At 37.0% G+C, this 24,527-nt stretch overlaps 1 protein-coding gene across 2 annotated transcripts in view; it reads right to left on the reverse strand.

Annotated features, from left to right (window-relative positions):
• LOC150077096 (papilin-like) overlaps window positions 1–24,527 on the reverse strand; it is a 724,323-nt gene that overhangs the window by 26,552 nt on the left and 673,244 nt on the right. For both annotated transcript variants that reach the window (XM_090386252.1, XM_090386253.1), the window contains exons 33-34: window positions 23,914–23,946; window positions 9,622–9,918 (exon numbers count right to left, since the gene is read on the reverse strand). In XM_090386252.1, the coding sequence (XP_090242378.1) occupies window positions 9,622–9,918; window positions 23,914–23,946 (330 nt within the window). The remainder of the gene's footprint in view (window positions 1–9,621; window positions 9,919–23,913; window positions 23,947–24,527) is intronic.

Raw genomic sequence — 24,527 nt, forward strand, 5'->3', positions numbered from 1 at the left:
GAGTGCTGTAGCTTGCGGGAGAATGGAAGGGGGCAATTCTCTCATGCATCACAGTGTAAAACAATGCGTGAAATGTTTGCAGACCTGTATAGAACAGGACATGATCTAGCCAAGGAGGATGTCTTTGTGTGTACTAGGTGCAGAGACTGTGAAGAAATTAGGCGCCAACTCAGCATTCTGATGGGCATCTATCAGAGCTTGAGGTGTAGGGTATATGCCCTCAAAGAAATTAATATGAGGGGCCCATCAAGCTCTCAGCTGCCCAACTCAACGAGAGAGCTCACTCCTATGCATCAGGCAACACAGCGGCAATCTCCAAGGCAGAATGCACTGGTCCCACAAGAACTAGTTATTGTCGGTGATGCTATTGTCAGGGAGACGGGTAATACAGTATGCAAAAATGACAGGTGGAACAGGACCAGAGTATGTCTGCCACGGGCAAAAGACGATGAGCAGATATCATATTTTAAGGGCACAATACTGTTGTGTTGCACTAATGACCTTAAGAGTAAGAGATCTGCAGATTTACTTAACAAGTACAGGTCAATGCTGAAAAAAAGTCGTGGGTTAGGGTTAAATTTGAAAGTGTCTGCAATTCTGCCCAGACACGACAGGAGGGAGTACATGATGAGAGCCTTGTCAATCAATTCAGCCCCTAGAGAGATTGTGCAAGGCTCACGGGCTAGAATTTTTTTCCTGCCACCTAGTGGTTCCTTTATCTGCAAATTCTTAATACACAAATGATCACTGCTGATAACCAGATCAAGAGTGTTACCCTCTCTGGTCGTCTCTTGAACATGCTGCTGCAGAAAACAATCATCCAATAAATCCAAAAAGGTCTTACTAGTGTGTGAGTGACCAACCCAAAAGTTCCAGTCAATATCTGGGAAGTTAAAATCCCCCATTATAAGACATTCTGATTTACTAGCCCACTCTATTTCTCTGTACAATTGTTCATTGTACTCATTTGAGTCATTAGGCCTATAACACACTTCTACTCTTATTTTTGCTGGCGAAGGTAGATTACGAGAAATCTTTGGTAAAGGATGCAAAGAAAAACAGCAAAGAGTTCTTTACTTATGCAAACTCTAGAAGGAAGGGGTCGAATCAGATTGGTCCACTTAACATAGATGGTTCACTATTGATGATCCTGCTCAAGTAGCTGATAAACTGAATGAGTATTTTGCATCTACATTCACACAAGAAGAGTTATTCAAGGAGGGGGAATGCCAGAAGTTTATCAAACTCTAACAGGGAGCTAAGTGATTCTGTGATAACTGAGAGCAAAGTGGAGGAGAAACTGTTGAAGTTAAACATAAAAAAGGCACCTGGGGAAGATGGAATTTTTCCAATTATAATGAAGGAGGCAGCAAGGAAGTAAAGAAACCCTTAGCCATAATTGTGAGAGCATCCTTAGAGTCAGGGGAGGTCCCCATGGACTGGACATGTGTAAATGTATCTCCAATTCACAAAGGGGGTTCAAAGGGTGACACAAATAATTATAGACCTGTTACTTTAACTTCTGTTCTGGGGAAAATAACGGAGTGACTGGAGAAAGAGGTGATGCAAGATCACATAGACAAGACAGCAGCAATAATTCAGACACAGCTTGTCAAGCTGTGTCTGAATTTGGGTTTGGGAAATCTTGTCTGACCAATTTGATTGGATACTACGATGTGGTCACAAAGGAACTGGATGCTAAAAATAATTTTGGTATCATATACTTGGATTTCAGGAAAGCCTTTGATACTGTTGCACATGGAAGACAGCTACAAATTAGACTGATATGGCATTAAGGGCAAATTACTGCAATGGATAAAGGGACCGTTGAATGGAAGATGGCAGAGAGTGGCAATAAATAATGTTATTTGCGGAGTCCCCCAGAGTTCGGTGCTGGATATGTTGTTGTTTGTGTTTTTATCAATGATATTGATGAAGGTATATATCAGGCTTAATGTCCAAGTTTGCAGATTATACAATGGTTGGCAGGGTTGTTAATGACAGTAAAGACAGTGTGCTACTGCAACAGGATCTATAAAAGTTAGGCAGATGGGCTGAGAAGTGGCAACTGAAGTTTAACATTGAGAAATGCAAAGTACTCCATATGGACAGCAGTAACCCAAGAAAAATATACCGTGTGGTACTACACTCAGGGAGGTGGAGAATGAAAAAGACTTGGGGATAATTGTGCAGTCAGATATGAAGTTCTCTGAGCAGTTCAGATGGGCTGCCAGAGCAGGTCATGAAGTTTTGTCGCTGACTGGGCTAGCCGGGTGGGTAAAGTGCCTGCCTGGCAACCCAAAGGTCGCGGGTTCGAATCCCGCCTAGGGCTTGGATCAGAGTACTGCAAAAACCTTTGGAGGTGAATTATGGCCACAGAAGCTGATGTGCCAACAACTAACAAAGAAAAAAAAAAAAAAAAAAAGAAGAAGAAGTTTTGTCAGTGATATATAGGAATTTTGCTAGGAAAGACAAGGAAGTGATCATCCCTTTCTTTAAGGCAATGGTCAGGCCACACCTTGAGTACTGTATACAGGTCTGGAGGCCTCATCTTAGGAAGGATGTAGAGTTGCTAGAACAGTGAGGTGGAGAATGAAAAAGACCTGGAGGTAATTGTGCAGTCAGATATAAAGTTCTCTGAACAGTGCAGACGGGCTGCCAGAGCAGGTCATAGAGTTTTGTCAATGATATATAGGAATTTTGCTAGCAAAGACAAGGAGGTGATTATCTCTTTGTATAAGGCAATGGTCAGGTCCCACCTTGAGTACTGTATACAGGTCTGGAAGCCTCATTTTACGAAGGATGTACAGTTGCTAGAACAAGTACAGAGAAGAACAAGATTGGTGAGAGGAACAAAGGGTGCGCTTATGAAGAAAGGCTTAAGGTCTGCAAGTTGTATCATCCGGAGATTAGGCACCTGTGATGTGATCTGATTGAGGTCTATAAGGCCTTAAATGGTTTGAGCAGGCTCAATACTGATGGGATACTGTCGCTTGCTTAGACTAAGAACCTGAGGAGGCATAGATTCAAATTGAGGAAAGACAGTTGTAGAATATATGTGCAGAAGTTTGCCTTTAGCCAATGGGTAGTTGATTGCCAGAACAGACTTCCATCTGTTCTTGTGGAAGTTGATAGCTTAAATAAATTTAATGCTGAACTAGACAAACATTTGGAGTGACCGGATGGGTGAAATTGGAAGGGTTTTTTTTTTTTTGGATGATGCTGTATAAGCTTGCTTTCTTGCATCATATTCCTCAACTAATGCTAATGCTAATGCTTCCATTTATAGGCACAGCAAGCATTATTTAGTTTACATGAATTCTCATTCATGTAATAAAACAATGAATTCTCATTCCTATCCTATGGTTTGAGTCCTTGAACAGAATGAATTCAGTAGGCTTTCATTCATGCTGCTTTGTTGCATGGTGTGATGATAAAATATGTTCTTGTGTAAGTTTCTTTAAAGATTTTTGTGAAGATTATAAAAGTCTTTCTCAAACAACTTCCAAATTCCCATCCATTGAAACTATCCAAAAGTGAACATCTTTCTGGTTAGAAGCATTGCATTTTTCATAAAATATTTTTATTAAATGATAAATTTTTCTTTGTTAGGAACCATTTTATCCAGAAATGCAACCCTGAAGATGTTTTGTTACTTTGAAAAAATTTAAGATGTAGTAGTAGTAGTGGCATGTGATGCAAGAAAGCAAGCGTATGAGCTTATGCAGCATCAACCAAAAAAAAAAAAAAAAAAATTACAAAACAATCCCCTCTAAATATTTGTCCAGTTCCTCCTTAAATTTATTTAACCTATCAACTTCCACAGTGACAGATGGAAGTTTGTTCCCGCAATTAACCACCCGCTGGCTAAAGGCAAATTTCCGCACATCTATTCTACTGTCCTTCTCAATTTCAATTTATGCTCCCTTAGGTTTGTAATCTGAACAAGTGGAAGAATCCCATCAGAATTCAGCATGCTCAACCCATTAAAGGCCTTATACACTTCAATCAGATCACCTCGCAGGTGCCTAGTCTCCAGCTGCTGCAATTTGCAGAACTTAAGCCTCTCCTGGTAAGAGGATCCCTTCATTACCCTCACCAATCTTGTTGCCCTTCTCTGTACAAGCTCAAGAAAATCTACATCCTTCCTAAAATGAGGCCTCCAGACCTGCATGCAGTACTCAAGGTGTGGCCTGACTATTGCCTTATACAAAGGGACAATTACTTCCTTTTCCCTGCTAACAAAATTCATATACATCATTGACAAAACCCCATGACCTGCCCTGGCCGCCTGTCTGCATTGCTCAGAAAACTTCATATCTGACTGCACAATTACTTCCAGGTCTTTTTCATTTTCTACCTCCTTAAGTGTAGTACCACACAGTTGGTATGTTTCTCTGGGGTTACTTCTACCCATATGCAGTACTTTGCATTTTTCAATGTTAAACTTCAGTTGCCACTTCTCAGCCCATCTGCCCAAATTTCCTAGATCCTGTTGCAGTAACACACTGCCCTTACTGTCATTAACAACTCTGCCAACCTTTGTATCATCTGCAAACTTCGATACGAAGCCTCATATACCTTCATCAATATCATTGGTAAATAAACAAAACAACAGTGGACCCAACACCGAACACTGCGGGACTCCACTAATAACATTACTCCACGAAGAGCAGCACCCATTTATTACCACCCTCTCTTCTCCCACTCAACCATCCTTTTATCCATTGTAGCAACTTACCCTTAATACCATTCTGCTCCAATTTGTACAGTAGTCTTCCATGCACAACAGTGTCAAAAGCTTTCCTGAAATGCAAATATATGATATCAAAATTATTTTTTGCATCCAGTTCCTTTGTAACCACATCATAATATCCTATCAAATTTGTCAGATGAAGAATTTCCCTTAACAAACCCATGCTGTGTCTGAATTATTACTGCAGTCTTGTCTAGATGATCCTGCAATGCATCTTTAACCAGTGACTCCATTATTTTACCCGGAACAGAAGTTAAACTAACTGGTCTGTAATTACTCGTGTCACCCTTTGATCCCCCCTTTGTGAACTGGGGATACATTTGCACATCTCCAGTCTGTGGGGACGTCCCCTGAGTCAAAAGAAGCTCTCATAATTATGGCTAAGGGTTTGCTTACTTCCTTTGCCGCCTCCTTTAATATAACTGGATAGATCCCATCCACCCCAGGTGCTTTTCTTATGTTTAACTTCAACAATTTCTCCTCCACATTTTTTCTCAGTTATTACAAAATCATTAAGCACCCTGTTACAGTTTGATAACCTTGTGGCATTTTCAAACCTTAATAACTCCTCATGTGTGAATGGAGATGCAAAATACTCATTCAGTTTGTTTGCTATCTGAGCAGGATCATCAACAGTCGAACCATCGATGTCAAGTGGACCAATCAGATTCATCCCCTTCCTTTTAGAGTTTATATAAGTAAAGAAATCCTTGCTGTTTTTCTTAGCATCCTTTGCCAAAGATTTCTCGTAATCTGCCTTCACCTGCCTAACCTCCTTTGTAACTTGATTACAGATTAGCTTATATCTGCCATAGACTTCTGTGTAACCTGATAATTTATATGTAAGTATCATTCAACAATAAACATATGCTCATTCTGTGAAAAGCCTGTTCATTCTGTCAGTATTACTACATAATTGGTCATCAGCTGGAGAGTACTTGTCTTATACCTATCAGATACACCAAGATCATCTTACACTTGAATGATGGAAAGTAATACTGTTACAGTTATATCCTAATCAGTTTCAAATGATAAAATACTAATTATATGATAAACTGATCACCATATATAAAAACATTTTTGTAATTAATATGGAATAGAGGTATTCTATATTTAATGCATTTCTTTTTTCCTTTTCAAGCCAGGTGCATATATGTCCAGTTCTGTCATACTTTCAGTCTGTAGAGATATTCAAAAACTAGAAATTTAAATTATTATTGTATTGTACTTCTCCAGAACTTGACCTGCTATGTTATTTACAGAATGTCATTACTGCAGCAGTGATGGAGCCATACCTCAAACATAATTTTTATTATGTTCCATAATTGTTTTTTTGGGTTGCAATTTAGTTAGATGGCTGGCCAAGAAAGGAGGGTGGGCTTATGTATCTTGATTCGTGTTCAAGGCCAAGTTAACATGGTAGTGTGGAAGCAACTACATCCAAGCACCCCTTCTCAAGGGATAAATAATTACAGCATTAGTGAGACTACCTTGTATAGTTGGTGGGTGGGGGGCATTATCTTCTTTGCATCAAAGTACTTAAAAGTCTTGGCATGATCCTCATGTCAGCATATTTCTAGTCCAGTGATACAATGCATTGTCCTGCATTATACAAGGGCTGTTCAATGAAGAATGATTATAATTTTTTTTCACAACATTCCTTTATTAATCATCCATATTTTGATATTCCTTTTCAAAGTAGACCCCCATTTGATGAAATACACTTACTCCAACTTTTCTGCCATAATTCAAAAACATGGTGGAAGCCAATTTTTGAACAATGGCCCTCCTTCTTTAACTTTGGAAATAAAAAAAAAATTTTTTTAAAATTGAAGGGTGCAGGTCAGAGCTGTAGGAACACATTTGACACTAATGCTGGCTAAGTATTCAATGACAGTATGAGCAATATGAGGTCTCACATTGTTGTGATGCAGCATCCACCCATCTGCATACAGTTGTAGTCAATTGCAATGAATGTGATCCACAAAGTGTGCAGTACAGTTCCTGAAACAGTTGTATGATGTTGTGGCAAAACATGCTGGTAAGCCATTCCTTGAAAGTCAAAAAAAAGAGAAGACCATATAACCTTTCCTGCAGAAGCCACAAATTTTGTTTTTTTTTTTTTCAGTTTTGGTGATGAAGTAGATTTCCAAACAGAGCTTTGTTGCTTACTCTTTGGGTCAAAATGATGAAACCATGTCTCATCTGCTATTATCATCTTGTGCAGAACCTCGCCATCTTCAGTAACCACCTGTTGCAGCTCCTGAAAAACCTCCACATGAACTTTCTGTTGCTCAGGTGTGAGTAATCTTGGAACCAAGGGTGCACATACATGTGTCATATGCAAATGGCATGGATAATACTATGTTTCCTACTGATAGAATTAGCATTAGTAAAGGCACATGATGCAAGAAAGCAAGCTTATACAGCATCAGCCAAAAAAAAAAAAAAAAACCCACGTCATTTCACCCATCCACTCGCTCCAAATGTTTGTCTAGTTCTGCTTTGAATCTATTTAAGCTATCAACTTCTACAACAATAGATGGAAGTTTGTTCCAGCAATCAACCACATGCTGGCTAAAGGCAAACTTCTGCACATAGATCCTACAACTGTCTTTCCTCAATTTGAATTTATGCCCTCTCAGGCGATTATTCTGAGCAAGAAGAAGAATCCCATCAGCATTGAGCATGCTCAAACCATTCAAGGCTTTATACACCTCAATCAGATCACCTAGCAGGTGCCTAGTCTCCAGGCACTGTAATTTGGAAAACTTAAGCTTTTCTTCGTAAGAGCAACCCTTTGTTCCATTCACTAATCTTGTTGCTTTTCTCTGTACTTGTTGCAGTAGCTCTACATCCTTCTTAAAATGAGGCCTCCAGACCTGTATACAGCACTCAAGGTATGGCCTGACAAAAATTTACTTTAGAAAAATATCACAAAGGCATTCAAAACTGATTCTTATAACTGAACATATGGGATTATGGCATCATTAATTATACTGAAAATAAAGTTATTAAGGCTCTACCCAGCTTTGTATAACATAAGATGATGACTGATCTATGGAAAATCAGGTTCACCCACCCACTCACTCACTCACTCACTGTTAATAGTTGGGCAAAACTATAAAATACAGTTCATTATTTAAAATATTAATACAGTAAACTCTGTAAAATCTAGCATTCTAAAATCTGGAATTCTTTAAAATGCAGCACATTTTACAAAAAAAAAATCAACATTTTAAAGTCCAGAAATATTAAGACATCAATCTGGTACTTCTATCAATGATTGCCTTTGTCTTTAAGAATCCATACAAAAAAGTGTGACATTTCTTTCTTTATAAGATACTTCAAGGATTATCTCATCCTTTAATAATCTGTTTTTTTAGCTAGTACAATTTAAACTGCATGAAGAATGCAATGGTTTTAATTCTCACAGCAGAACAAACTTCCTTTGGAAAGAGTTGCCCTGGTATTGTACTAATTTCAAATAGATGGCTTCTTCAATAGGTTAATTGGCTATTTTTTTAAAAGATGTGACCGTTATGGCAGCCTGTTTCAGGACTAACTGGTTCCTCACCGATAGTGGGTGGTCTCTAGTGACAACACACAAAAAAAAAAAATAAATAAATAATAATAATAATAAAATAAGAGTTGTATAGAAGTGTTCCATGTTTTGCTTGTATACAAAATCAGTTTTTAAATTCTAATATAGCTAAAGCTATCTGATGAAAGAAGTGCAATATCAGGACAACTTGCTACTAAGTCAAGTTGTTTTCCTGCTGTGAGAATTAAGACCATTGCATTAGCCATGCAGTTATAATTCTGTTGCCCATAAAAACAAACAAAAGGACAAGACTATAAATGTTTACATTATATAAATGTAATGTTTAGAGTGTAAATAAGTTCATTTATTTGTGTTTAATATTTATTGAAATGTATCCCTCTAAAACTGCTCAACCACTAGGTATAACTCTCTAAAATCTATAAAATTTTAAAATCCAGCACCTCTGAATTCCCAAGGGTGCTGGATTTTAAAGAGTTTACAAAAGGTGCTGGATTTTATAGTATTAATAAATATGAAACATGAATAGGATATTTATCACTGAAATCTATTTTTGTTTAAACGCTGTATATTAAAGAATACCAAAGGGTTGTGACTATTACCTGATATGAGATTTGCTGAAAATGGGAAACAGTATTAATATCTTTAATAGGAATTATATCAAGAAATAGGAAATTATATCTTTATTAGGAATTATATCTTAAAAAATAGGAATTATCCTTAAAAAATAGGAATTATATCTTTAATAGGAAATATAGAAACAATATCTTTAATAGGAATTATATCAAGGAATTAATGAGAACAAGAAGAAAATATGATAATTGAATGAAAGCTTGAAAGCTTTGCACTCTTAATTCTTTAATAGGAATTGTTTAATAGGAATTATATCAAGGAATTAATGAGAACAAGAAGAAAATATGATAATTGAATGAAAGCTTGAAAGCTTTGCACTCTTAATTCCATTCTCCATCTATAGAATTTTTATTTACATCTGTATACATCCATGTGAGGTAATGCATAAAGCACCACTTTTGCATCTATATTAACTAGCAACAAATCCACCAACATAAAATATAAGAGGGATTGCAAAACCTTGGTTGAATTGACAGTGTTTTGGAAAATGACATTCTTTCCATTGAAAGTTTCAAGAACAGTCAACAAACTCAAGCTATAATATAAAAATAACATTTCTCCAGCCTGTGACTCAGAAATTTCATTTCCATATTATAGCTAATAAATTTAATTTATTAATGCTTTATTATAATGTTCATTTTATAAAATGATTAATAAAAAGGTTCCTTACCATTCACAATTAATTTCACAAAACGAGTACCAAAATTTCCATAAATATCTGTAGTTGAACATGCATAAGTTCCTGTATCTTTTTCTTCAATTGAAGTGATTTGCAAGGACCCATCTATTAGCAGTTTTAATCTGGTATCATCACCACCAAGAGGAAGACCATTCCTTGTCCACGACAAAGATGATGATGGAGATCTAACAATACAACGAAGAATTACCTCAGAGCCTCTAACAGCACTTATCTCTTCTTCTTCTGGAGGCAATGTATGGATTGGTGGTTGAAATGAAGTAGCTGGAACTAAGAGTTAAATAAATAAGTTTGGCAAAAACTTTATATATTTATGTATTACTTAAATTTTAGAAAATGCTTCCACATAATGCAATTGTTCAGTCTTTTATGAAAAGCCTTTCTGGAAAATGATTGATCATTTTAATGGAAATAAGTAAGTACCACCTTTTGTAATGCAACTGGAAAAATCCATGTTCTAATATAATTTCTCTCTTATCCCTTGTGTGCCTGCTGTGAGGTTATTGCTACTGCATGCCATCACAGTTTATGACACATGAAATGAAAAGCAGCTTGTTTTTGGCATCATTACCTCTTGGTGTAATTAAAACTGAGTGCTTTGGCACTGGCATGATATGGGTGATGGATTATGAAAGCATCACACATGTGGGGAAGAGGATATCGTATGAAATCAGCACCTTCCCTATTTGCAGGTGCCAAAAAACAAGTCTCATTTTTTGCGATGAAAAAAAATCGGGGCTAATGCAAAGTCACATCATGCAAGTTCAAACCAGCAAGTCAATGAAGGAAGCTGGCATCCCAGTTTGTGGGATGAAAAACTGGGGCCAAATCTAAACTGTCATAAGGTAGGTTCGAGCCAGAAGTCAAACACAGGCTGAGTGAAAACTATCTTTGATGTTATTTTCTCACTGATTTGTCAATAGTTGAATGGATTAAAAATACTTGTGATTGTTTAAGAAGTGTTTCTGTACTATACGTTTGGTTTTGTTTTAAAAGAAATGTTTCTTTACTTGGAGTTTGGTTTTTTATTACAGTAAACCCTCTCTAATCCGGATTGAAATATGAAAAATTCTGTTCACAGTTAATGAGTGCTTTGAAATACATGGGATAGGAAGGCAGATGAGTCACTCTGACTGCTCAGAGAGAGACGGAACATACATTACATTGTCTTGTGTGTTCTTTAGTATCGTTGTTGACACGGTGAGTCAGACGGATGGTATTGCTTATATCGCTTCATTTGCTTACTTCTTTGGCGCCTCTGTAGCCAGGTGGGCAGGAGCAGCAGTGCGTAGCACATGCTTCTTGATTAGACCGGGGTTCGAGCCCGTCACCACCAAATATGGAGGATGCGGAAAGGTCAGGGAATGACCACCGCATATCCCTGGAGCAATATGGCCATAGTTGCTAATGCTCCTAAAAACCAAATAACAAGCTTACTTCTTTATACATATATATGGATAAGTGAACATATTTTATATAATTATGGATTCTAAAGAATTGAAAACTAGAATAAAAAGAAAATACATTATTTTAACTATATGCATTAACAAACCAAAGTGATAGAACAACTTGAAAATGGTGTTTCTAGAAAAAAAATTGCTGAAGAAAAATGGTATTTGATTCAACAGACTGTGTCAGATATTAAAAAACAAAAAGAATCTATAAAGGCATTTGCTTTAAAATTCGATGTGGGGAGTGATAAAAGCAATGCATCAAATAGACAGCTATTAAAAAAAGCCAAAAGAAGTGTTGCTGGAAGAAGCTGTATCAGCAATGATCAAGTGGCATTGCATGCGATGCTAAAACCACCTGATAAATGTATAAAAATATAATACATTTATCCACTATCAATGGATAAATGTATTTTCCTTTTATAGTTTTTAAATAAAAGCTCCACAGAGATATATTTTTATTTATTTTCATCAGCACTACCTATATCATAAAATTTCCATTTATTTGTGTTCTAAGTTTTTTTTTTTTTTTTTTCGTCTTTTAGGGCTACCTTTTGCTTCACTAATTCGGATTATTGCTTAATCTGGATGACCTCTCCCCCAATTAATCCAGACTAGCGAGGGTTTACTGTATTTTAAACAATTTAAAAAATTCAATTTTTCCAGAATTGTGTTTACCAAACTGTGCTCATAGAATGTTTTCAAGAACTGTATTTTCAAGTAAAAAATCAAAAAATTCCCCATAAATGGAAGCAATACACCAGAGGTCACCAGAACAATTCATTACCATATGTGGCACAATGACCAAAACTTGAATCATTTTTCAAACAGAGGATGGAGTCAATTTTTCAGATGCCAATGTACGGTTGGCAGAAAATTCAAAACAGGCTGCAGAAGAGTTGAAAGGAAGCAATCACAGAGTTTTAATTATAAGATAATCTAATGTCACTGTAATACAATTAAACATTACATAATCGATATAAATAATATTCTCTCTGTGATCAAAATCAAACAGGAAAAGCATACAAATTCGATTTGATTTCAAATACTGGATTGAAATGCCCCAGTATTCTTGTGTAGGGCAAATGCAGCCAATTCTCTGGGTTAAAGATAAACATAACAGTTATGTTTTTAGATGGATGTAAAATACTGTACATACTATACAGTAATGCTATATATTACTTTAACAATGTCTATAAAGGAATTATTTACACACAACCTCATTATCATTTCTTACACTAATGGTGGCCAATGAGAATTATGACTAAGGTGCACATTTAAGATTAATTCAATGAAATGCTTAAACCCTTGCTGACAACATGTGTATTGCAGTTTTCAAATATGTAAAAATCTTCTCTATAGATAAATGAGTTAAAATAGTTTCTCTTGATGCAATTTGAAGGCAGATTATGAGAAATCTTTGGCAAAGGATGCAAAGAAACCAGCAAAGATTTCTTTACTTATATAAACTGTAAGAGGGAGGGGATGAATCAGATTGGTAAACTTGATATCAATGCATTGACTGTAGATTATCATTCTCAGATAGCTGCTGAACTAAATGAGTATTTTGCATCTACAATCATATGAGGGGTTATTCAAGGAGGAGAGGGCCAGATGTTTATCAAACTCTAACAGAGAGTTAAATGATTTTGTAATAACTGAGAGCAAAGCAGAAGAGAAATTGTTGAAGTTAAACATAAGAAAGGCACCTGGGGTGGTAGGATCTATCCGGTTATATTAAAGGAGGCAGCAAAGGAAGTAAGCAAACCCTTAGCCATAATTATGACAGCATCCTTGGACTCAGGGGAGGTCCCCACGGACTGGAGATGTGCAAATGTATCCCCAATTCACAAAGGGGGATCAAAGGGTGACACGAGTAATTACAAACCAGTTAGTTTAACTTCTGTTCTGGGTAAAATAATGGAGTCACTGGTTAAAGATGCATTGCAGGATCATCTAGACAAGACTGCAGCAATAATACAGACACAGCATGGGATTGTTAAGGGGAAGTCTTGTCTGACCAGTTTGATTGGATACTATGACATGGTCACAAGGAGCTGAATGAAAAAAATAATTTTGTTATCATATACTTGAATTTAAGAAAAGAGTTTGATATTGTTGCACATGGAAGACTACTGTATAAATTGGAGCAGTATGGCATTAAGGGAAAGTTGCTACAATGGATAAAAGGACGGTTGAGTGGGAGAAGACAGAGAGTGGTAAAAAATGGACACTGCTCTTTGTGGACTAATGTTATTAGTAACTTCCACTTGGGTTCAGTGTTAGGTCCATTGTTGTTTTCTATATTAATCAATGATATTGATGAATGCACGTACCCAGGGGCTCACATCTGGTGAGTATGGGCTTGGCACACCCAGGATCCTGAGCTGGATATCCTCATTCTTCTCTTCCTTGGTGATTCCCTTCTACTTCTCTCTCTCTCTCTCTCTTTCTCAGGGTAACTCAGAATTTTTTTTTTTTTTTTTTTTTTTTGTTGCTGCAACAAAAGCCTCAGGCTTCCTTGCACTATATGGCTAATGATAATAATAAAATATCAAGCTTGAACCCCGGTCTACTCAAAGAGCATGTGCTACTGCACTCCCGCTCCTGACCACTCGACTACGAGGCCGCCGTAATGACAGTATGCTGCTGCAACGGGATCTGGAAAAGTTGGGCAGATGGACTAAGAAGTGGCAACTGAAGTACTGCATATGGGTAGCAGTAACCCCAGAGTAACATATGAACTGTGTGGTGTTACACTCAGGTAGTGGAGAATGAAAGAGACCTGGGGGTAATTGTGCAGTCAGATATGAAGTTTTCTGAGCAGTGTAGACACACTGCAAGAGTAGGTGATGGGGTTTTGTCAATCAATGATATACAGGAATTTTGTGAGCAGGAACAAGGAGATGATTATACCCTTGTATAAGGCAATGGTCAAGCCACGCTTTGAGTACTGTGTACAGGTCTGGAAGCCTCATTTTAGGAAGGATGTAGAGCTGCTGGAACGAGTATAGAGAAGAGCAACAAGACTGGTGAGGGACATAAAGGGATACTCTTACAAAAAAAAGGCTTAAGCTCTGCAAATTGCAGCATCTGGAGACAAGGCACCTGCGAGGCGATCTGATTGAGTTGTATAAGGCCTTGAATGGATTGAGCAGGTTCAATGCTGACAGGATTCTTCCTCTCACTCAGATTACAAACCTGAGGGGGCATAAACTGAAATTGAGGAAAGATAGTTGTTGAATAGATGTGTGGAAATTTGCCTTTAGCCAGTGGGTAGGTGATTGCTGCAACAAACTTCCATCTGTTGTTGTGGAAGTTGATAGCTTAAATAAATTCAAATCAGAACTAGACAAGCATTTGATATGAATGGATGGGTGAAATGGGAAGGGGTTTTTTTTTTGGCTGATGCTGTATAAGCTTGCTTTCTTTATCGTATGCCTCTACTAATGGTAATGCTAATGCCAATTTAATCTTGATGTGGTTCACCTTGAATTGGTTGAATAATATTTATTTATTAAACAGTAAGGGAAGTTACACAGGAACTTTAGGAAAATATGACTCACCTTGACTCATTAAGATATTTCAAAATGAAATTACTCTAAGAGGTTGGAATGTTACATTTGTGAACACATAAAGAGCCTTCTCATTAATTCAAATGTCTTGTTCTTCTCTTAATTATTTCTTACTTATTCATTTTAATTTCATTGCATAATTATGCATTATAACCAGTGATAGTAGTAGTAGTAGTAGTAGTAGTGGCATGTGATGCAAGAAAGCAAATGTATGAGCTTATGCAGCATCAGCCAAAAAAAAAAAAAAAAAAATCACACCATTCCCTCCAAATGCCTGTCCAGTTCCTCCTTAAATTTATTCAACCTATCAACTTCCACAACAGCAGATGGAAGTTTGTTCCAGCAATTAACCACCCACTGGCTAAAGGCAAATTTCCGCACATCTATTCTACATCTGTCCTTTCTTAATTTGAATTTATGCCCCCTTAGGTTTGTAATCTGAACAAATGGAAGGATCCCATCAGAATTCAGCGTGCTGAACCCATTCAAGGCCTTTTTGATTCCCATTCAAGATGGAAATCAAAAATTTTAATAACCTGTTCTCTATCACCTTACTCCCCCTTTTCATGGTAAAAAAGAAAAACCAAACATAGACCAAAATTAGCATAGTTCGCATGGCATTCTGTGTGAAACGGCCTTTAGGGATCGGTTCGGCAAACTTGAGAAATTCTAGGAACAGGTTCGCGTGAACCAGTGCGAACCAGTTGAATCCCACCACTGATTATAACCCTTTAATCAGTATTTGCTTGAAATATATTTTATTTTATTCTACCATACTGTTCTATATTAAGGGGCAACACTTGTCTTTTTACATATCAAAGAGGAATTGTATCCACGTTTCTTGGATTGGTCAACGTGTACTCATGTTATCTGATAATTCTACTGTTTGTTTTTGTAATTAGAATCTCTTTTACAGTTTGTAAATTTATTTTCCTCCTTTTTGGTTTTTCACTTACTTTTTAGGTTAGGCTGTTATTCTTATTCTCCCTACATATTTATAATTTAATCAATTTACAACTGGTTCTATATATGTTAAATACGTGTGGACATTTCTAGTACTTAAAGACTTTATAACATTATTTCAATATTAGTTTTCTCTAAACATACATTTTCTTTCTCCTATGTTTCATTTTAGCTATTTTCTATATATTTTCTCTTATTAACTCTGGATTACTATAATTAAATTAATACTAATATTACCCATTGGGAAAATTTCACAATTTTCAAATACATCTAAAGAGGGCAGAATACATATAAATACTACTAAAGAGGGCAGAATAGTAAAAAGTCTACTAAAAACTCACTTTTCATTTTAAAAACTGATCACCTCTCATCTCTATGTCTTTAATGTCCTGGTGAAACCTCTCACTCTGTTCTTCACTTACACTTAGCATTAGTAGAGGCATATGACGCAAAAAAGCAAGCTTATGCAGCATCAGCCAAAAAAAAAAAAAAAAAAAAAAAACCCACCTCCATTTCACCCCCGTTTATTCCAAATACCTGTCCAGCTTAGCCTTAAATTTATTTAGGCTATCAACTTCCACAACAAGGGATGGAAGTCTGTTCCACCAACCAACTACCCGCTGGCTAAAGGCAAACTTCTGCACATCTATCCTACACCTGTTCTTTCCTCAATTTGAATTTATGTCCTCTCAAGTGATTATTCTGAGCAAGAGGAAAAATCCCATCAGCATTGAGCTTGCTCAAACCATTCAAGGCTTTATACACCTCAATCAGATCACCTCGCAGGAGTCTAGTCTCCAGACACTGCAATTTGCAAAACTTAAGCCTTTCTTCGTAAGAGCAACCCTTCGTTCCATTCACTAATCTTGTTGTCCTTCTCTGTATCCATTCCAAAAGCTCTACAGCCTTCTTAAAATGAGGCTGACAGACCTGTATACAGTACTCAAGGTGTGGCTGCTCTAGAAAAATTCCTGTATATCATTGACAAGATACCATGAGCTACTCTTGCAGACCATCTGCACTGCTCAGAAAACTTCATATCTGCCTGCACAATTACCTCCAGGTCCTTTTCATTCTCTATCACTGTCAGTGTAGTACCTAAGAGTTGATACATTACTCTGGGGTTACTGTTTCCCATATGTAGTACTTTACATTTGTCAATGTTAAACTTCATTTGCCACCTCTCAGCCTTTCTTAGATCCTGTTGCAGCAGCGTACTGTCAGTAGTGTCCTTAACAGCCCTGCCAACCTTTGTATTATCTGCAAACTTGGACATTAAGCTTGATAAACCATCATCAATATCATTTATAAATACAGAAAACAACAATGGACCCAACACTGAACTCTGAGGGACTCCACTAATAACATTAGTGGACGAACATTAGTCCACTTCCTCAATTTTCTGGGAAAAGTCAATGTGGAAGTGTAAAAATGTACAGTGACACTCATGTTGTGGCCCAACTTCTTAAAATGTAGTACAGTCTCTATAATACTTCTTTGAAAATGATATTTTTCATATTCTTGTGCCCTTTTGGTAACCTTATCTTAACGTGCTAGAAGGATTTGACTCGAGACATTGCTACATGGAGTTGGCCATGACTAAATACAGGGTTAGTAAGAGAAATTCCAACTTAAGTCTTGTACCATTGATCAATCCTTCTGAAATTGCCATATTCTGCATTAAAATAACAACTGCCCCTACCTTCAACTCTAAAATGTTGGGTGGTAAACCACTTAAAATTAAGCCGTCCAGGAATTCGGTTGGATATTGCAAAAGTTCTTCAGTATCTTCAGATATAATTGTGTTAACACTCTTATATTGTAATGAATCACTGGGCACCATTTGTAAAATTTCTAAATTTATTCTTTCACACTTGTCATTACTGTGACATATTAAATCTTTCGGATCCTTTAAAGCACATTTCAGACTGATCCCAACTACAATTGCAGAAACATGAAAAGGCATGTATCTTCTTCACCACAAGGTATGTCAACACAACCCATTAGATTAGAATGACGATGAATATGAGTTCTGAACGTTTTAAAATAACGAATGGCAAAGAATGTATGAGCTTGCATGCACAACATGGGGATATAGTGAGCCAGCAGTGCAAAGGAATCCTAATGATTAGTTTTTTCTCTTAAGGTAGGCAATTTCGCAACTGGTAGCAGAGTTTTATTACTTGGTCATCACGCAACACAGCGGCAACCTCCAAGGCAGATTGCGCTGGTCCCACAGGAACTAGTAGTTGTTGGTGACTCTATTGTCAGGGAAACGGGAACATCCTTTGTAAAAAGGATAGGTGGAACAGGACCAGGGTATGTCTGCCAGGGGCAAAGGTTGATGACGTTGTAGAGCGGATATCATCTTTCAAGGGCACAAAAGGTGATATAGTTGTACACGTTGGCACTAATGATATTAAGAGTAGGAGACCGGCGGAATTACTCAACAAGTACAGGTCACTGTTGAAAAAAAGCCGTGAAATAGGGTTGAATTTGAAAGTGTCTGCAATTCTGCCCAGACATGATAGGAGGGAGTACATGATGAGAGCCTTGTCGATCAATTCGGCCCTGGAAAGATTGTGCAAGGCTCAAGGGGTAGAATTTTTTTCAGCCTGGACTGTACTTGTTAACAGGAGAGATTGCTTCTACAGGGATGGGATACACTTAAATAGAAAGGGTGCAAGAATATTTGCTGATGCTATCGAGGCAGTGTTAGGTGGGTCGGAAAACTGCTAGTTTGGGGGGATACAAAGACTAATAGTTTAACAGTAACCGCAGGCAGAGGTGAATGTGATTCTTGCACAACTTCTATTAGAATAAGAAGCGACCTGGAGCGAGGGGTGTTGGGGGTTTCAGGGACGGATGGCAGTCATCATGGAATAGTTAGGTATATGGGATGTGTTAGGGTAACAAGGAATAGGCATAGGAGCATGTATGCTTGCATGTATACCAATGCTAGAAGTATAGTAAATAAATTTGATGAATTTGAAGTGTTGGTCAAGACATCAAAGGCGGATATTGTTGGGATAGCAGAGACGTGGTGTCACAAAGATATAAGGAATGTAGAACTGGAATTTGAGGAGTACAATGTGTACAGAAAGGATAGACAGGACAGAAAGGGAGGGGGTGTTATGCTGTTAATTAAGAAAAACATAAAATCAAAGGAAGTGCACCCAGTTAATATAGATGAACTGTGCTCTGTTGAGTCAGTTTGGTGTGAGGTAAGCACTGCGAAAGGAAAAATAAGAGTAGGAGTGTGTTATAGGCCTAATGACTTGAATGAGTACAATGAACAATTGTACAGAGAAATAGAGTGGGCCAGTAAATCAGAATGTCTTATAATGGGGGATTTTAACTTCCCAGATATTGACTGGAACTTGTGGGTTGGTCACTCACACACTAGTCAGACTTTTGTGGATTTATTGGATGATTGTTTTCTGCAGCAGCATGTTCGAGAGGCAACTAGAGAAAGTAACACTCTTGATCTGGTTATCAGCAGTGATCATTCGTGTATTAAGAATTTGCAGATAAAGGAACCACTAGGTGGCAGTGATCACAGTGTGCTGAAGTGGGATTTACTCAAAGAGGTAACTACCGTCAGGGGTAAAGGAAAGGGTTTTTGCTTCCGTAAAGGGGAGTACAGTGGTCTCAGACAGTTTTTAAATTCTGTACAGTGGGATCAACTGACGATGTTACAAACAGTAAATTCTAAGTGGGAAGCATTCAAAGAATTAATCGTGGAAGCTACTAGACTTTATATACCGATTAAGAAATATCGTTCAAGGTTTAGGCCTAAATGGTTATCAAATGAACTAATGAGACTCGTGACAGAGAAGAAAAATGCATGGGATGCATATAAATTATCAGGTGACGCAGAAGCCTGTGGCAGATATAAGCTAGTCTGTAATCAGGTCACAAAGGAGATTCGGCAGGCGAAGGCGGATTACGAGAAATCTTTGGCAAAAGATGCTAAGAAAAACAGCAAGGATTTCTTTACTTATATAAACTCTAAAAGGAATGGGATGAATATGATTGGTCCACTTGACATCGATGGTTCGACTGTTGATGATCCTGCTCAGATAGCAAACAAACTGAATGAGTATTTTGCATCTACATTCACACGTGAGGAATTATTACAATTTGAAAATAGAAGAAGGTTATCAAATTGTAGCAGTGTGCTTAATGATTTTGTAATAACTGAGAGCAAAGTGGAGGAGAAATTGTTGAAGTTAAACATAAGAAAGGCACCTGGGGTGGATGGGATCTATCCAGTTATTTTAAAGGAGGCGGCAAAGCAACTAAGCAAACCCTTAGCCATAATTATGAGAGCATCCTTGGACTCAGGGGAGGTTCCCACGGACTGGAGATGTGCAAATGTGTCCCCAATTCACAAAGGTGGATCAAAGGGTGACACGAGTAATTACAGACCAGTTAGTTTAACTTCTGTTCCGGGTAAAATAATGGAGTCGCTGGTTAAAGATGCATTGCAGGATCATCTAGACAAGACTGCAGCAATAATTCAAACACAGCATGGGTTTGTTAAGGGAAAGTCTTGTCTGACAAATTTGATTGGTTATTATGATGTGGTCACAAAGGAACTGGATGCAAAAAATAATTTTGATATCATATACTTGGATTTCAGGAAAGCTTTTGACACTGTTGCGCATGGAAGACTACTGTACAAATTGGAGCAGAATGGTATTAAGGGTTAGTTGCTACAATGGATAAAAGGATGGTTAAGTGGGAGAAGACAGAGGGTGGTAATCAATGGGTGCTGCTCTTCGTGGACTAATGTTATTAGTGGAGTCCCACAGGGTTCGGTGTTGGGTCCACTGTTGTTTTGTGTATTTATCAATGATATTGATGAAGGTATATCAGGCTTAATGTCGAAGTTTGCAGATGACACAAAGGTTGGCAGGGTTGTTAATGACAGTAATGGCAGTGTGCTACTGCAACAGGATCTAGATAATTTGGGCAGATGGGCTAAGAAGTGGCAACTGAAGTTCAACCTTGACAAATGCAAAGTACTGCATATGGGTAGAAGTAACCCCAGAGAAACGTACCAACTGTGTGGTACTACACTTAAGGTGGTAGAAAATGAAAAAGACCTGGGAGTAATTGTGCAGTCAGATATGAAGTTTTCTGAGCAGTGCAGACAGGCTGCTAAGGCGGGTCATGGGGTTTTGTCAATGATATATAGGAATTTTGCTAGCAGGGAAAAGGAGGTGATTGTCCCTCTGTATAAGGCAATGGTCAGGCCACGCCTTGAGTACTGCGTACAGGTCTGGAGGCCTAATTTATAGAAGGATGTAGATTTGCTTGAGCGTGTACAGAGAAGAGCAACACGATTGGTGAGGGGAATGGAGGGATTCTCTTACCAAGAGAGGCTTAAGTTCTGCAAATTGCAGTGGCTGGAGACTAGGCACCTGCGCGGTGATCTGATTGAGGTCTATAAGGCCTTGAATGGGTTGAGCACGCTGAATTCTGATGGGATCCTTCCACTTGTTCAGATTACCAACCTACGGGGACATAAGTTCAAATTAAGAAAGGACAGATGTAGAATAGATGTGCAGAAATTTGCCTTTAGCCAGCGGGTGGTTAATTGCTGGAACAAACTTCCATCTGTCGTTGTGGAAGTTGATAGGTTAAATAAATTTAAGGAGGAACTGGACAGGCATTTGGAGGGAATGGTGTGATTTTTTTTTTTTTTTTTGGCTGATGCTGCATAAGCTCCTACACTTGCTTTCTTGCATCATGTGCCACTACTGCTACTACTACTATTTTTTTTTTTCCAAAACAAAGGACACAATTGTGCGAATATGTGTGCAAATTGTTAATTAGAAAAAAATGCCTTATCAACTTAGACAACTGTTTGTTTAACAGTCAACAACCTCCTGTGGCTCCACCTACGAAGTGAATGCTGAACTATTCTCATTTTTACTACAAAATTGGCCTATTCCGTAAATGAAAACTATTCGGAATTTTTAAATTTTAAAAACTTTGTGCACACCTAGGAAGAAATATCTTCAATTTGAGACCACTTCCAGCCCGATCGGTTAATCCTATCGTTCACACTGACGGAGTAAAGAAAACGGCTTCTGTATTAAATATATAGATGTTTAATACTTAGTAAAAATTCAGGGAAAAAGCCTCGGACTGAAAGAAAATTTACAGACATAAATTAGAAAATACATTATGTAGCACAGAGCAAGCTTTCAATTTAAAAATTATTTTTTTACTAAAGGTCACCACAATGAGAAATAGCTTGGAATACCTTTGATTACTGCTACTATAGAATTTGCAATCAAGAATGGACCATTTTTAAGTCATCACTACCTATTCATGAATAGTATGCACAGAGCCAACAGAAATGCCTACAGCTGTTGCAAATTCTTCTATGGTTTGATCTCTGTTGCCCAAAATTTTCTCTACTCGATGGATGCTGGCTTCAGAATGAGTGGTTTGAGGTCTTGGTTGATGAGCTTTGTTCTTGCAAGACTCTCACCCTCCACAAATTTTCTGCATCCAGCTATTCACATCCATAACACTGTCCACAGAAACTGACATTTCCCAATTAATTTCAATATAACTTTTCCCCATTAATTTCAATTACCAAATAATTACATGTTCTTGATGAGTGAAGGCCACCATCTTAAGTATTGCAAACATACTACATTGTTTGGAACAATGCAGTTGATGTGTCATGTTGTATCATGCTGTCATCTTTTGACAACATTCTAAACTAACTTCTTACCATGTTTAAAGAAGTTGCAATAATATACGTTATTATTTTTTTAAAATTCAGTTTGGAGCCTGAAGAAGTCAGGCTCCAAACTGAATTTTTCTTGCCTGAAGAAGTCAGGCAAGATAATCTATTCAACAAATTATTTAATATTAACATTTCTAATAATAATCCACTGTTCCTTGTCTGATTATGGGCTTTTATTTGTAAAAACCTTGTTTATTTTGGTTTTTAGGAGCATTAGCTACTAAGGCCATATTGCTCCGGGATATGCGGTGGTCATTCCCTGACCTTTCCTCCGTATTTGGTGGTGACGGGCTCGAACCCCGGTCTAATCAAGAAGCGTGTGCTATGCACTGCTGCTCCTTCCCACCTGGCTACGGAGGTGCCACTAAAAATCTTGTAATAAATCCTCACCCCCAACTACATTAATACCATCACTTCTAATTAACTTTTGATGTACTGTCATTTTTTTACAGGTTTAGATTTTAACTTTCTTTAAACCTTTTGACTTCTCTTCTTCATTTTCTTAACTTTCCTTCACATTCTCTTGCTCTGGAATCTTATACATTGAATGTTGTACCAATGTCTGCCATCTTCTCTTATTTGTCTTTAATTACATATACAGTGGAGGCTCATTAGTATGTTCACACTTAGTATATTTTCTTGCATAGTATGATCATTTTGGAAGTCCCAGTCCTATTCCAATTAATTATATGTACAGAGATCCCGTTTGCCGTTTTTATGATTCCCATTTAGGATACTTAAATTTCCTCTGGGTATGGGATTTCGTTTTAAACAAACTGTTTCAACAAAGTGGGCTTTTTTGTATGCTCCCTGGTAGTGGATATAGACAACTACATAATAAAATCAGATGAATGCTGAGAATGACATTAGTGTTGATGATTATGTTGAGTGTGACAACAGCAGCAGCACTGTTCCCAGCCTTTGTTATTAGGAGAAACAGAGGTGCTGCTGCTGCTACCAATGAAGATGAGGAGGATAGTGAAAACCAGAGCTCACGATCATGTTAAAGATGACAGTGTTATTCAAGAGTCAACTTAAATTGTTTATATAATTTTAATATAAATAGTGCCATCAAACAAATTAATTCTCTTTTAATTAAAACTCAAGGTAATACTGTTACAGCTAATTGGGTGAATTTTTAGACTATATCATGTTTAGACAGGAATTTGGAAATTTCAAAGCTAATTGATATTCAGATGGCCACACATTTCAAAGTGCCATTTACTTCCCTTATGACAAAAGAATCACTTAAATAAAAAAAACTTACTTATAGTTTTTTATTTATGTGATTTAATTAATTTTAATTACTTATGTACTTATAGTTGACTGGACATCAACTAAAAAGAAAAAACACTTGTTGTGTAAATGATATTTTAGCTTCTTTAGACAACATCGAAAAATGATTTCCATTTGTAGGTTTAAATTTGCAAAACTTTTTCTAAAGTAACTGATAAAAATAATTGTTGAGAATTTATGAATTCTCGTTTCATAGCATATTAATTACCTGTCTGTGTGGAAACAGGAGTTGTAACAGATTCTGTAAAAGAAAAATTTGAATATGAATCAGTAAAATATATATAAAATATTTTCTAAGGTAGTGGAGATTGTCAATGTTAATCCACTACTCTAAACTTAATGCCTTAATGAAATACCAGTAAAGTAAATGCCAATCATATCACTCAAAACATTAAAGGACAACGAAAACTACTCCAGAAGAATAACAGGTGCCAAGAACTACTGCTACTTACCATTTTCTTACAAATGGAGTATAATAATGTAGGTCTAACAAATTTCTTTCAGTGGGCACTTTTTTTGAACTCCATTTTTTGAAAATTGTAATGCAGTCATGAATACAGATTTTTTATTGAAATTTTTTTCTACAGCTTTTATAACTACATGTATATGCATTTTAAAAATAAAATGCTAATGATACTAAAAATTATTATTTAAAAAAATTATAACCTAAGTGACCACCTCGTTTATCACAGAATGCCAGTTTTAGAAAATTATAATGTAGCCATAAAACAGATTTTATATTAATTTTTTTTTTTTCCCATTAGTACAAATACTTGTACTATTAACAGTCCAATGGGCACATGGGGAGTATAATAGGTGCTC

The sequence above is a fragment of the Mastigoproctus giganteus genome, chromosome 12 (genome assembly GCF_048544385.1).
Source record: "Mastigoproctus giganteus isolate SK-2022 chromosome 12, ASM4854438v1, whole genome shotgun sequence".
Lineage (NCBI taxonomy): Eukaryota > Metazoa > Arthropoda > Arachnida > Uropygi > Thelyphonidae > Mastigoproctus > Mastigoproctus giganteus.